This window comes from Hyperolius riggenbachi, chromosome 1, assembly GCF_040937935.1.
Source record: "Hyperolius riggenbachi isolate aHypRig1 chromosome 1, aHypRig1.pri, whole genome shotgun sequence".
Taxonomy (NCBI): Eukaryota; Metazoa; Chordata; class Amphibia; order Anura; family Hyperoliidae; genus Hyperolius; species Hyperolius riggenbachi.
In genome coordinates this window covers 514,196,350-514,208,708 of record NC_090646.1, presented here as the reverse complement: position 1 = coordinate 514,208,708, position 12,359 = coordinate 514,196,350, and the positions used below count along the sequence as shown (strand labels likewise).

The 12,359-nt window shown below is 44.2% G+C and overlaps 1 protein-coding gene across 1 annotated transcript in view; it reads left to right on the top strand.

The window, feature by feature from the left end:
* Positions 1–12,359, top strand: part of DNAH10 (dynein axonemal heavy chain 10) — a 182,728-nt gene that overhangs the window by 83,531 nt on the left and 86,838 nt on the right. The window contains exons 39-42 of the mRNA XM_068244102.1: positions 754–912; positions 4,028–4,163; positions 4,249–4,371; positions 7,537–7,671. Coding sequence (XP_068100203.1) covers positions 754–912; positions 4,028–4,163; positions 4,249–4,371; positions 7,537–7,671 — 553 coding nt within the window. The remainder of the gene's footprint in view (positions 1–753; positions 913–4,027; positions 4,164–4,248; positions 4,372–7,536; positions 7,672–12,359) is intronic.

The window sequence follows — 12,359 nt, the reverse complement described above, 5'->3', positions numbered from 1 at the left end:
AGATTTGGCCCGCGGGCCAGAGTTTGACATGTATAACTTAGAACAACCGGATGGCCAAGCTGAAGTTCAGTGTACTGCTGTGCCCCTCTGACAAATGTAATATAGCACTTATGTCCCTTCTCAAGCACTCTCAGTTGGTGTATATCTCTTACTGGTTTACAACTGTGAGAATGGAGACTTCAGTGTTACAGTGGGTACATGTAGGCAATGCTGAAGTCCTACATGCTTTGGTAATTAAGTAACTTTTTATGTCTTCATGGGTTAACCCTGAGGCCATGGAACTCAGTAGGATAAAAAGTACTAATCCTTTGATGGTTTGGAAGTCAGCAAAATAAGCATGTAAAATCCCAGCTGGTCAGGTACTCGCTTACAGATCTAGCAAAGATTGCATTTTCCTGAAGGCGATTTCTTCTTTAAGTAGAACCTTTTTCACCAGATTGATATGTGGAGCTTCATTAACAACAAGACAAATAAGACAAGACAAGACAAATAACATTTATATTGCGCTTTTCTCCTTGCGGACTCAAAGCGCCAGAGCAGAGCAGCAGCCACTAGGGTGCGCTCTATTGGCAGTAGCAGTGTAAGGGAGACTTGCCAAAGGTCTCCTACTAAATTAGTGCTGGCTTACTGAACAGGCAGAGCCGAGATTCGAACCCTGGTCTCCTGTGTCAGAGGCAGAGCCCTTAACCATTACACCATCAGCCAACTGCCAACAACAATATTCAAATAATAGTACAACATTTTCTGTACCAGGCTTGGACTTACAACAAAGCTGTATACTCTGAACCCCAAAGCCATGAGTGTCATTGAACTGTACGGCATACTGGACCCCACAACAAGAGACTGGACAGATGGTGTTCTTTCAAATATCTTCAGGGAAATCAACAAACCCACTGATAAAAAGGAGAGACGGTAAGAGCGTTTTTTTTAAAGAGATTTTCTATATGTACAGAGCCTATATACTATTACATAAGAATGTTGTTCTTATCATTCACATATAGGGTTTGTAACTTCTTTCAATAATTTGAAAAATGTAATAATAGGGAAAAACTATTTTTCAAATAAAGAAGAGGTTTTTTTTGTCTTTTTTGGAATTAAAAAAAAAATATACATATATCCAGGCACATCGCCTCTAGTTAGGACATTAAATAAGTTATTAAGGAAAGGGAGGTGCTGAAGGGGGTGTGGCTAGAAAACAGCAAAAATCTATTAACCCTTCGCACTCTCGCATGCAAATGTTCAAACAAATGCATTCACAGATTCACTCATCCAGGCACAACTGTTATCCCTACAGCTAAGTTAAAAGCCGGGGTTTTAGTTCACAGAAGAATGCATTCTTATGCTTAGTCACCTATACTGCGCAGAAGTACCCAGGTAAACATAGGTGTCCTAACTACATGGGTACTTCTGCGCAGTATAAGTGACTAAGCATAAGAATGCATTCTTCTGTGAACTAAAACCCCGGCTTTTAGAGGCGATGTGCCTGGATATATGTATTTTTTTTCTTGTTACTGACCCCTGTGGCTAGGGTCTAATTCAGTGCACTCCCTCCTTCCCCTGTATGTGTTTGTCAGCATGCACACAGCTTATGCTGGTGTATGTGCATGGTGCACATGGACACATAGCGTTAGCTCCCTTGTGCGATTGGTAAGATGCACTGTCTGTCCCAGTAGAGGACGTCAGGATGTGTGCTCCTAATCCATTGATAGGTTTGATGCAATGAATGTGTTTGCATGTCTGCACTATGCATGTTACAGGGCCAGAGTTAGGACACCTATGTTTAACTGGGTATTTCTGTGCAGTATAGGTGAAGAATGCATTCTTCTGTGAACTAAAACCCCGGCTTTTAACTTAGCTGTAGGGATAACAGTTGTGCCTGGATGAGTGAATCTGTGAATGCATCTGTTTGAACATTTGCATGCGAGAGTTCGAAGGGTTAATAGATTTTTGCTTTTTTTGGACTTTAGACATAAAAACCTCACATGCTAAGCATTGTATTATACTGTATATAATATTGTAATTTTTGTAGATATCTTGCTATGTTACAATGCAGATGTCAACATTTCACTGACACTGTGTAATGGATTGCAGAGACACCGCCGCACGGTCTGACAGTAAGGCGGCTGTTTCCGTGTTCAGACCGGCGGTTTCTCCGCAGCAGCATGCGTCTGGTTTGTCTGAACCTAGTAGTGCACACAGATGGAGAGCTGCGCGCGCGTGCGCTGCAAGACAGGCTCTTTATGCCAATAGGAGAGGGGTCAGCTGATCGGGACGATCAGCTGATCCCAGCGTGGCAGAGGATTGGCTGAAGGGAACTGGGCAGCGCTGAGAAGCACTTTGCTATATATACTCCTTGCCTGTCAGTTGTTGGGTCTCTGGCGTTGCGAATGCTTATGTGTTAGCACTCAGACCTTAGTCAGATCTTTCAGTGTGGTTGAACCAGGAGGACCTGGGAATCCACACTTAGCCAGATTACTGTGTTAATATTGTGTTATACTTCAGACTAGTTCCAGGGTGTGGAGACCATGGACCTCACACCCAAGACTAGGGATACTGTGTTACTACTGTGTTATACTTCAGACTAGTTCCAGGGTGCTGAGACCACGGACCTCACACCCAAGACTAGGGATACTGTGTTACTATTGTGTTATACTTCAGACTAGTTCCAGGGTGTTGAGACCACGGACCTCACACCCAAGACTAGGGATACTGTGTTACTACTGTGTTATACTTCAGACTAGTTCCAGGGTGTTGAGACCACGGACCTCACACCCAAGACTAGGCCTTGTTTGATATCTGTTATGACCTATTGCTTTCCTGACTCTCCCTCTGCTTTCCGATTCGGTACCTACGCATATCTGATTACCTGTTGCCAACCCTGCCTGTCCTTGGTTACCGAATCAGCCTTCTGTCTCTGTACCTTATCTGCTTGTGTGTTGCCGACCCGATTTGGCCGACCCTTCTGGCTGTCACCCACCCCTGGGTGTTCAGTCCATCTGCAGGGACCCCCTGTCTCTCAGAGGGACCTCTCTGCAAACCAGTCAGGGACTCATCCTCTAGGAGTCCTTTGACTGCAGTAGAGTCTGACTCTCCTTGCTTAGAATCATCTGCTCCTCAGGAGATTCTACTCATTACTGTTGCACCAAACACTTACACGTTTTCAGGTGTCCAGAGGTTAGCTATACTTGTATTATCGTGATTCTGCAGATCATCAATAATCAGGTATATATATCTGTATTGTTGGTGATACTGCAGATCACCAATAATCAGATTCTCTCTGTGTGCTGACACCAATCGTTACACACTGGACTCAAATTCTGAGCATTTGCACTTATAGTTATGCTACAGGTCTACACTCACAGGTTTTTCCAACTCTACTTATTATGATACTCTACTTATTAATATACTTGTTAGTTGTCCAATCTGGCAAACAGTTGCTGTGTTTCAGATAGTGATTAGGGAATAGCCATCATTTTACCTCTTTGCATCATTCAATTTCAGTAGAACATTAGTCAAAGGGTAATTGAACTGCTGTCCTGTCCTTGCTTTGTACTACTTGATACTGAACAAAAACATATGACCGTCAATCTCCGTTCCCTCCCACAGCTCATAGTCAATAAAAATTCTGTTTTTCCCAGTAGCTTTGATTGTTAGTTGATCGGCTGAGACTCTAGTTTGTAATCAGTTTTTCTTTTTGATTCGATGTAGGTATTAAAATAAACATCTAATCAAATAAAAATATTACCTATATTGAGGCAGAATAATAGTTCATGGTTCCATGAATTAGCACGAAACAACATCAAACTAGATGTAACAGCAGAGATCGCATAATGTGCAATGTATCATCTGCCCCATATTTCATCTTTTGTCACTTACACAGCCCATAAATAGGAAACCAATTCTGTTTGAATGTAATGTACGTACAATAGGTTGATACTCAATTTTTCAAATAAAATCACAAAGGGAACATTATCCTTTGAAAGTTTCTTTTTGTTTCTGCCATGAAATTGATACTTGCTTTGTACAGGTACATTCTGTTTGATGGAGATGTGGATGCTCTGTGGGTGGAAAATATGAATTCAGTGATGGATGACAACAAGTTATTGACCTTGGCAAATGGAGAGAGAATCAGACTGCAAGCACACTGTGCTTTATTGTTCGAGGTTTGGCTTATTGTCTTCCTTATATTGATTTCCATTATGTGCAGCCTGGGTCATGTTAGAACGTAATTGTATTTTGTTTTGTTAGGTTGGAGATTTGCAGTATGCATCGCCAGCCACTGTATCCCGCTGTGGAATGGTCTTTGTTGATCCTAAAAATCTAAAATACAAACCTTATTGGCAAAAGTGGGTCAGTAATAAGCAGAACAAGGTAAGCTATGAAAAGCATGATAGGAATTCTGCAGAAATTATTGGAACAGTATATTATTTACCTAACCTTTTTTAAATAAAAATTGTAAATAAGAGTCAGAATGCTATTTGCAAATACTTTGAAACTAACTTTTTGTAAATAAAAATCAAAATGCAATTTAAAGACATTGGCCTCGATTCATAAAGCATTCCCGCATGCGGGAATGCAGAAAACGGCACACTTTACCGACCACACAGCAAGATCTGTATTCATAAAGGCTTTTCCGCATGAAAAGCCGACATTCGCGAGCAAAGTGATAAATCACCGCCTTGCGCGGTGATTATCACAGCAAAAGTAACAAGTGGTCAATTCATAAAAATTAGAGGTAGCGGTATGCGGACGGGTATTACCGCTACCTCTGATGTGGCGAGAAGCGTGCGGAATCCGTTGCAGTGAATGGGACAGACCTCCCAAGCAGCTGCAGAGAGAACACCGCACGGAGGGATTCCGCCTGCTTCTCCGGCTTCCGCATGTCTCCCGACAGCCTAACGCCTGCCTACAGCGGAGTATCTCCGCACGCCTGTCAAAACAGGCAACATTTTTATGAATTACCACCCTGAAGGCGGAAATACCGACAGCGGTGTTTCCCCGCTCGACTTTCCCCGCTCGCAGGCACTTTTATGAATTGAGGCCTATGAGTTTATGAAATCGCCACACGGGATAATCTTAATAGTTTTTTTATAGCGCTTTTCTCCCTGGGGACTCAATTCACTATGACCCTTGCTTATTTACTTTTCAGTCATAAAAATTGTTCATTTTCTCTCCAGTATTTAGACCTTTTAGGCCACATAGACATTACTGGGAGGTCAGATGTACAGGCAGAAGATTAGCTATCTGAATTATATGACTGGCTGGAGAGAATTATGGTATACTTTTAGGGCCCGTTCAGACTGCAAAACGCGGACGGCCACGCATGCAGAACGCAACGCGTACGAACGCACGCCATCCGCGTTTGTATGCGATGCGTGGCTGATCCCATCACTGAAAAGTGAATGGGACAGCCGCGCGTTTTTGTAAAATCTGCGTGCAGCATGCGTTCCCGGACCGCACAGGTCCAGAACGCATGCAGTGTGAACATCAGACAGTGCACTCTATGCACTGTTTGATGTCCTGCGTGTCGGGCCACCCGCACGCGTTTCCGAAACACGGCTGGAAACGCGTGTAGTGTGAACGGGCCCTTAGGCATAATTTGGCAGTTACTGTTCAGAATAGACAGTTAAGGTGCGTACACACGCTCAGCGGATCGTTCAGAAACAGCTTTTTCAGTCCGCCGACAGCGCGTACACACGTGCTAGCGTCGGCTAAACGTCCGCACAGCAGAATGGTCTGACGGACCCGTCGTTGGCAGATGTAGTGCATGTGTACGCACCTTTGGTGCTTAACCAGTTGAAGCTTCATGATGTTAAAATACGTCTCTGCACTCTCTTCCCTACAAAATCCTAAATAACACTGTTATTGAGTTAATTTATTATGTAAAACTATGTATTTGTATATGAAAAATGCTTTTGGGTGTAGCTTTACTATTTGGCCACAAGATGGCCACAGTAACTTTTTGTAAATGCGTCCTGCAAGCGTACAGGGAGTACGCTTGCAGGAAGTTCAGGGAGGCTGGGAAACTTTTTTTTTTTTTACAATGATCGCGCTGCTTCTCTGTTTACATTAAAGCTATAATGTATGAAAGTGGATAAATTGTGTATTTTTTGTCACTTTTTTCTCTATTTTCATTTTAAAATGTATAGAAAATAAGGTAATTACTGAAAACAACTATCAGCCACAAAAGCCTAATTTGTCTTGAAAAAAAAACAATATATAGATCATTTAGTGGTGATAGTTATTGATAAAGTTATTGCCAAAGAAATCAGAACTTAGCTGAACTGTGAAAATGACCAGGGACGCAAAGTGGTTTAAAGACCACTTCAGTGAAAAATGTAAGCAGTTAAAATCTGACAGAACCAACAGGTTTTGGACTAGTCCATCTCCCCATGGGGGATTCTCATGGCTTTTTTTTTGTTTTCAAAAGCATTTCTTGAACGGCAATTGCTAAGTTTAACTGACAAAATAGTGTACAAGTAGGGAGGCTGGCTGGTATCTTACTATTTTGGCAGTTAGACTGCCATTCAGCCAAATGTTTTTGAAAACAAAGAAAACCCTGAGAATCCCCCATGAGGAGATGCAGTAGTCCAAAACCTGTTGTTCTGTCAGACTTTAACAGCTTACTTTTTTGCCAGAGCGGTCCTTTAAATACATTATCACACAGTATTTTGATATCCCCGTGCCAAAAATAGGCAGTGCTAAGAAATGTGGACTGAAGAAGAGATAATGGTAGCTGATTTGTCAGACTTTCTTGGTTATAAAAGCTGAGAAGAACACAGGAACTGCACACATTAACAAAAAAAATGGTATTACTTTACTTGACTGTAGCAGTGACTGCATGGGGGCAACAATAGGTTTTTATTTTATTAAAGAGACTCTGTAACAAATTTTTCAGCCTTAGTTCTTCTATCCTATAAGTTCCTATGCCTGTTCTAATGTGCTCTGGCTTACTGCAGCCTTTCCTAATTGCACTGTCTCTGTAATAAATCTTATCTCCTTTCCTCTGTCGTGTCTGTCGGGCTAAGGCTTGAATGTGTGGAATGTGCAGGGCTGCTTGCGATTGGATAGAAGCAATACACACCCTCTGCAGGCCCCCTGCACACTCTGTATGACTCACACACTCTGTTTATGTGAGCCTATTACAAGCTGGTTAGTTTGTTTGTAAACACTGCCTAAAAATGGCAATTACAAGCCAGGATTGCAGCAGGGAGTGGCAGAAACAGCACAGAGGGGCACAGGAGAAAATAAGGAATAGAATGGTATGCTTTTTAGTGTAAGAATATTAGAGTACAGATTCTCTTTAAGATTGTTGAACTTTCTGTAACTTTACACATTTTTTATGATCTTTGTAGTTAGATATAGCCTGTTGGATTATTATTTGTATTTTGTTTAATTAAAAGTAGATAGCGATTGTAACTTACATTTCTTTGCTACGCCTGTCTTTTAAAAATTAACATGTTATTTGTATTTTGTTTTGTTTGTTTCTTGGTAAAATAACTTTAAAAAAAATCTTCATCCCTTGTTTCTTTACAGCAAGAGCAGACTGAATTAAACCGCCTGTTTGAGAAATACGTACCTCACTGTCTGGAAATGATTGTGGAAGGAGTTATGGATGGAAAACAGGGAGAAAAATTGAAAACAATAGTTCCCCAAACAGATTTGAACATGGTAATCTAAATGGTGCTTGTGGGTGGACTTCTACTGGTCCTTTGATAGGTTCCTTGGTTAGGTTGAATATACTGTAGCTCATATTTGCCGGTGAAGGTAAAATGGAGCAGTGTTGTCGATAGTGACTAGGCAATTATAAATGTGTTACTTTAATAAAAATCATAAAAGGTTAGGACTGCGAGAGACCCATAGCTTGCCAGAAATGTCCAGGCTGATGCCTTTATTTTGTTCAAGACTTTAGTTGACAGCTCAGTGTTCCTTATTCCTTCATACTCAGCTCAGTAGGTGTGATATTTCCAGCTTGCAATGATTTCTGTCAGCAAGAGACAGAATTCTGATTATTAGGTGATCTGCAGTATCCCCTATAATGCAGATATATACCTGATTATAAGGTGATCTGCAGAATCACCTATAATACTGGTATATCAGAAGCTGATGTGACAACAAATACAGATGGTGTTTGGTGCAACAGTAATACTGATAAGAGCTATACCTCACCAGAGGAGCTGGTGGGTACAATCAGTATAGTGCCTCTCACCAGAGACAAGGGCCCTCTGGTGAGAGTAGAGTAGTCAGACAGATCGGGTTTGGCAACAGACAGACAGATGCAGTACAAAATCGGAAGGCAGAGTCAGGAAGAAATAAACAGGCAGGGTTGGCAACAAGATCAGATGAGCAAAGGTACAGAATCACTGAGCAAGAGAGAGGTCAGAACGAACCAGAGTCATATACAAATAATATACAGTAAAGTAATGCTTAAAGCTATCAAACAATTCCTATCTTGTGTGAAATACCCCGGTTTCCTCCCGGATCAAAGCACACCGGAACTATCTAAGGGTCTGAGCGCTAACACGAAGTATTCGCAACAGCAGACAAGTTGCGAGTGACACAGCAAGGCTTATGAAGCAGAGGAGACCCTCCAGGCAAACCCCCAGCGATCAACCAATGAAGAGCGGCGAGCGGCTCCTCTGACGTCAGCCGACCAGCCGGTCAGCTGCGCGCCTCCTCCCCGCATAAAGGTCCTGTCTATGCGCGCGCGACAAGGCAACCCTATGTGCAACTGACAGTTCCGTCCTCGGCGTGCTAGACGCCTGAGGCCTGGATTTGCTGCTAAACAGAGAGCTGGAGGCAGCTGCGGTGGTAGCGCTGTTCACCGCGGCTGCCTCTCCAGCATTTGTTACACAGCTACTGCCAGTGAGATGAAAGATGCGGTGTATGTTTCTCACTCTTTAATTTCAAAGTCTTTTAAGATAGATACAGACTAACCAGCGAGCTCATGGTGACCCAGAACTCATTGGAGTGTGTAAGGGACTACAATGGTCCTAAAAGCCCCCTTACTAAGTGTGACGCCGTCGATATGACATATCGAATGTGTCATGGAGTTACCAACGCTAGTTCTTCGCAAACCACCCAAACTGACAGTTTTTGGTTTAAATACACTTTTTTTTCCCTTCACCAAAGGGCTGGAGAAATCTTTTCATGGTCAGTTAATTAGCCTCCTGTTGAAAAGATTCTCTGCCAGCACAGGGGACCCCCTGAGGTGTTTATGACCTCATCCATCAGGTGAAGGGTAGATATCAGTTGACAGAAGCTCATAAATTGTAGCTTTCTCCAGCCTGATCGGCACCGACCCACCAGGAGTCCGACACCTAGCTGCCTTGTGGCCTGAGTTGAAAGGAGACAGGAATGATCCTTATCACGCCATCTGGGCACCCAAAGATTCAACCAAACTGTAGAAACTGTATTTAATAAATAGGCACAATTGGGTAATATTTCTGGTGTTCCCAAGATCGCAGTTCCCTCAAATTCACGGAGTTTATTAGATTCCACATGACACTGGTCCTGAGAGATTTTCAGCCCTCTGGATCTTTCGGAACCAGTGCCAGTAAGGTGAAAGGGGGGGACGGTGCTATTAGCGATCCAGACTCCTCGTGTTTGGTATTAGCAGATTCACACACTTACGCTGATTGTGAATATTCATTCGGGTTCTTGATATTACCTACGGGCATGCTGAGAGCGGGCAAAATATGAATTGGCCCAAAACCTCTCCCTGCCTAAGGGGGCATTGCCTTATTCAAATTGCAAGGCTGGACTTGTATGTGTCATAACTCCTCCCACCTACAGTGAGGAACAAAACTGACATGATCCAAAAGTCCAGTGTCCTTTACCTTCAATCTGATGCCTAGTAACATCCTGGCAGCCCGCAGGGACACGGGCCAACCTCCATCTTTGAACTTTCTAACAAAGGCCTGTTGGCCGCATGGCAACCGCCATTTTGGGACTTTCGCCAAAGACTTGCGATTGCCGCATGGACTACCAATAACGGTATTTGAACTGTATATAATCAGACATCCTGTTCCTTTTCTTGCCTTCTCTCTGTCAATCATTCTGTTCTAAAATAAGCTGTGTGTATGTAGTTTAGAAATAAACTAACGATTTTATCGTTCAGTCTTGTGCCTGTTCTGGTCATCTGATTGCTGCTATAACGAATCTGCCCTCTGAAGAGTCAGTCATACTACCGCATTGTTTTATGATTTGCTTATGATTGTTGATTTGCTAGCTAGGTTGTAAATAACCGTTTCTTCCTTCTAGGATTAGCTAGTACCAGATTTCCTGTGCGAAATCGATAACTTTCGTTTCTCGATTGTAAATACAATTCGAGATTGCATCATATAGGGACCCAGTAACCTTTCTTTAACGTCACATTGCTCACAGTCTTTAAGCCGTCGGAAGTGACTATTCCCCGAACGGTGACTTGAGCGTGTTGAACGTGATTGGGCTGGCTACCGTATTATGATAGCGTTGGAGACTGTCTGCTCCATACAACCGGACAGTGGTGGCAGTGTATTTATCCGATTTCCAGCGCGAAATCGATATTTTTAGTTTACAGATTGTATATACAATCAGAATTGTACATGTATGGGCACCTCCAACCAATCTTAACCGTTTACTACGCACACAGTGAATTTGCCTCCAGCAGTCTCTAGTGCATGAGACCTGCATGGCAGCAGTGGCCTAGTAATACGGGATTGGTGGATGTTTGTCCCATTACATATTGTCGGCAGCTGCGCGACCAATCTTTATTGTCAGTCTGTTCACCGTACTTCCTGCGTATGCTAACGGGAGCAGATTAGACGGGATTGGCACGCTCTGTCGCCCCTTTCTTTCTTACCTCTGACGATCCAGCAACCGGTCTCGTTGTCCGTCTGCGCCCGTACTTCCTGCGTACGCTAACGGGAGCAGATCTCGACGGGATCACGGGGCTGGATTGTCACATTGGTGGCAGCGGTGGGATAGCACACCCCAAAACCAGGCATAGCCAGCTTTTGGGAAATCAGAGCGCAAAGATCTGACAAACTCAGTCTTTGCAACCAGAATAATAAGACAGTGGTCACTAAGTATCCTGTCTTGCAGAACCGAAGTTCTGGGCACAAAACGGTACACATTGATAGCGAATAGATTGGTCTACATTTCCTAACTTTTTCTTTGCTATACCCTATTCTTTCTTATACTCTTCTCTTCTGAATGTCTGATTCAGTTCAGTTTCACCAAAATTGGTCAGTTCCTGACGTGCAAGCCCTCTGCGAATCGCACGGAATTGCTGCTTGCAGCACAAGCAAGGCTGAGCTGGTGGCATAACCCCAGAGATGGAATCCTTGTCGCCACCTTGCTTAATGCCCCGGAGTGGTTGGCAAACCTGACCGGCGAGGATCTGCGCTTGTACCAGGAGTTCCGAGAATGTCAGCGCCAGCATGAGGCAGCGATGCTCCAGCATGAGGCGGAGGAGCTCCAGCGTGAAGCAGAGCACCAAGAGTGGCTGCGCCAGTTTGATCTCCAGGCCAAGGAGCGACGACTCCAGCGGGAATTGGAGTTGGCAAACCTGACCGGCGAGGAACTGCGCAGATACCAGGGGCACCGAGAGTGTCTGCGCCAGTGGGATCTCCAGATCGAAGAGCTACGGCTCCAGCGTGAATTGGAGTTGGCCCAGCTAACCCAATCGAATCAGCACTCTTCACTATGTGTTTCGGTGGAGAGATGCGAACCTCTACCCGTGACCCCCACAGCAAATCTTCCTGCCATGGAAGAGGGCACGGAACGAGACTTTCCTGTGCGCACCTCTGAGAGGGCGTACCATCAGGTTCCTGTACCTGACAGCCAGAGAACCCTGGTGTTGGACAGTCACAGAACACTGTCCCCAGACTTGGAAGGAGGTAAGCCTACTGCATTCGCTCCTCCTGGTCCAGTGAGCTTTGTGCCACTGAGACCTGCAGCTGCTGCTATTGCTGCATCCCAGTCTGACACACCTGCCATTCGCACGTGCAACCTTTGTGGCTTGACTGGCCACATACAGTTCTTCTGTCCCAAGAGGAAAAGAACGACCGTCCCTAGCCCGAAGATGGCTAGCAACCCTGATCCGTCACCTGCATCACCCTCTGCACTGCCTGTCAGCGTGTCAGAGATGCTCTACGGTTCCGGAAATCGTCACAGTGCTCCAGTGGACGACCAGATCATCTTTTGCTCCAGTGCTCCAGAAGCAGATGTTTCCTTGGTCTGTTCCGACCTTGCCACAGAGGAAGATATTCTCCCACAAAAGCTCCTCACCCTGACTGAAGTCAGGCCCAACCACCACAACCCTGTTATCCCAGGTCCCGAGAAGGCCGGATGGGGGGTGGGTTTTTCAGAGCGGG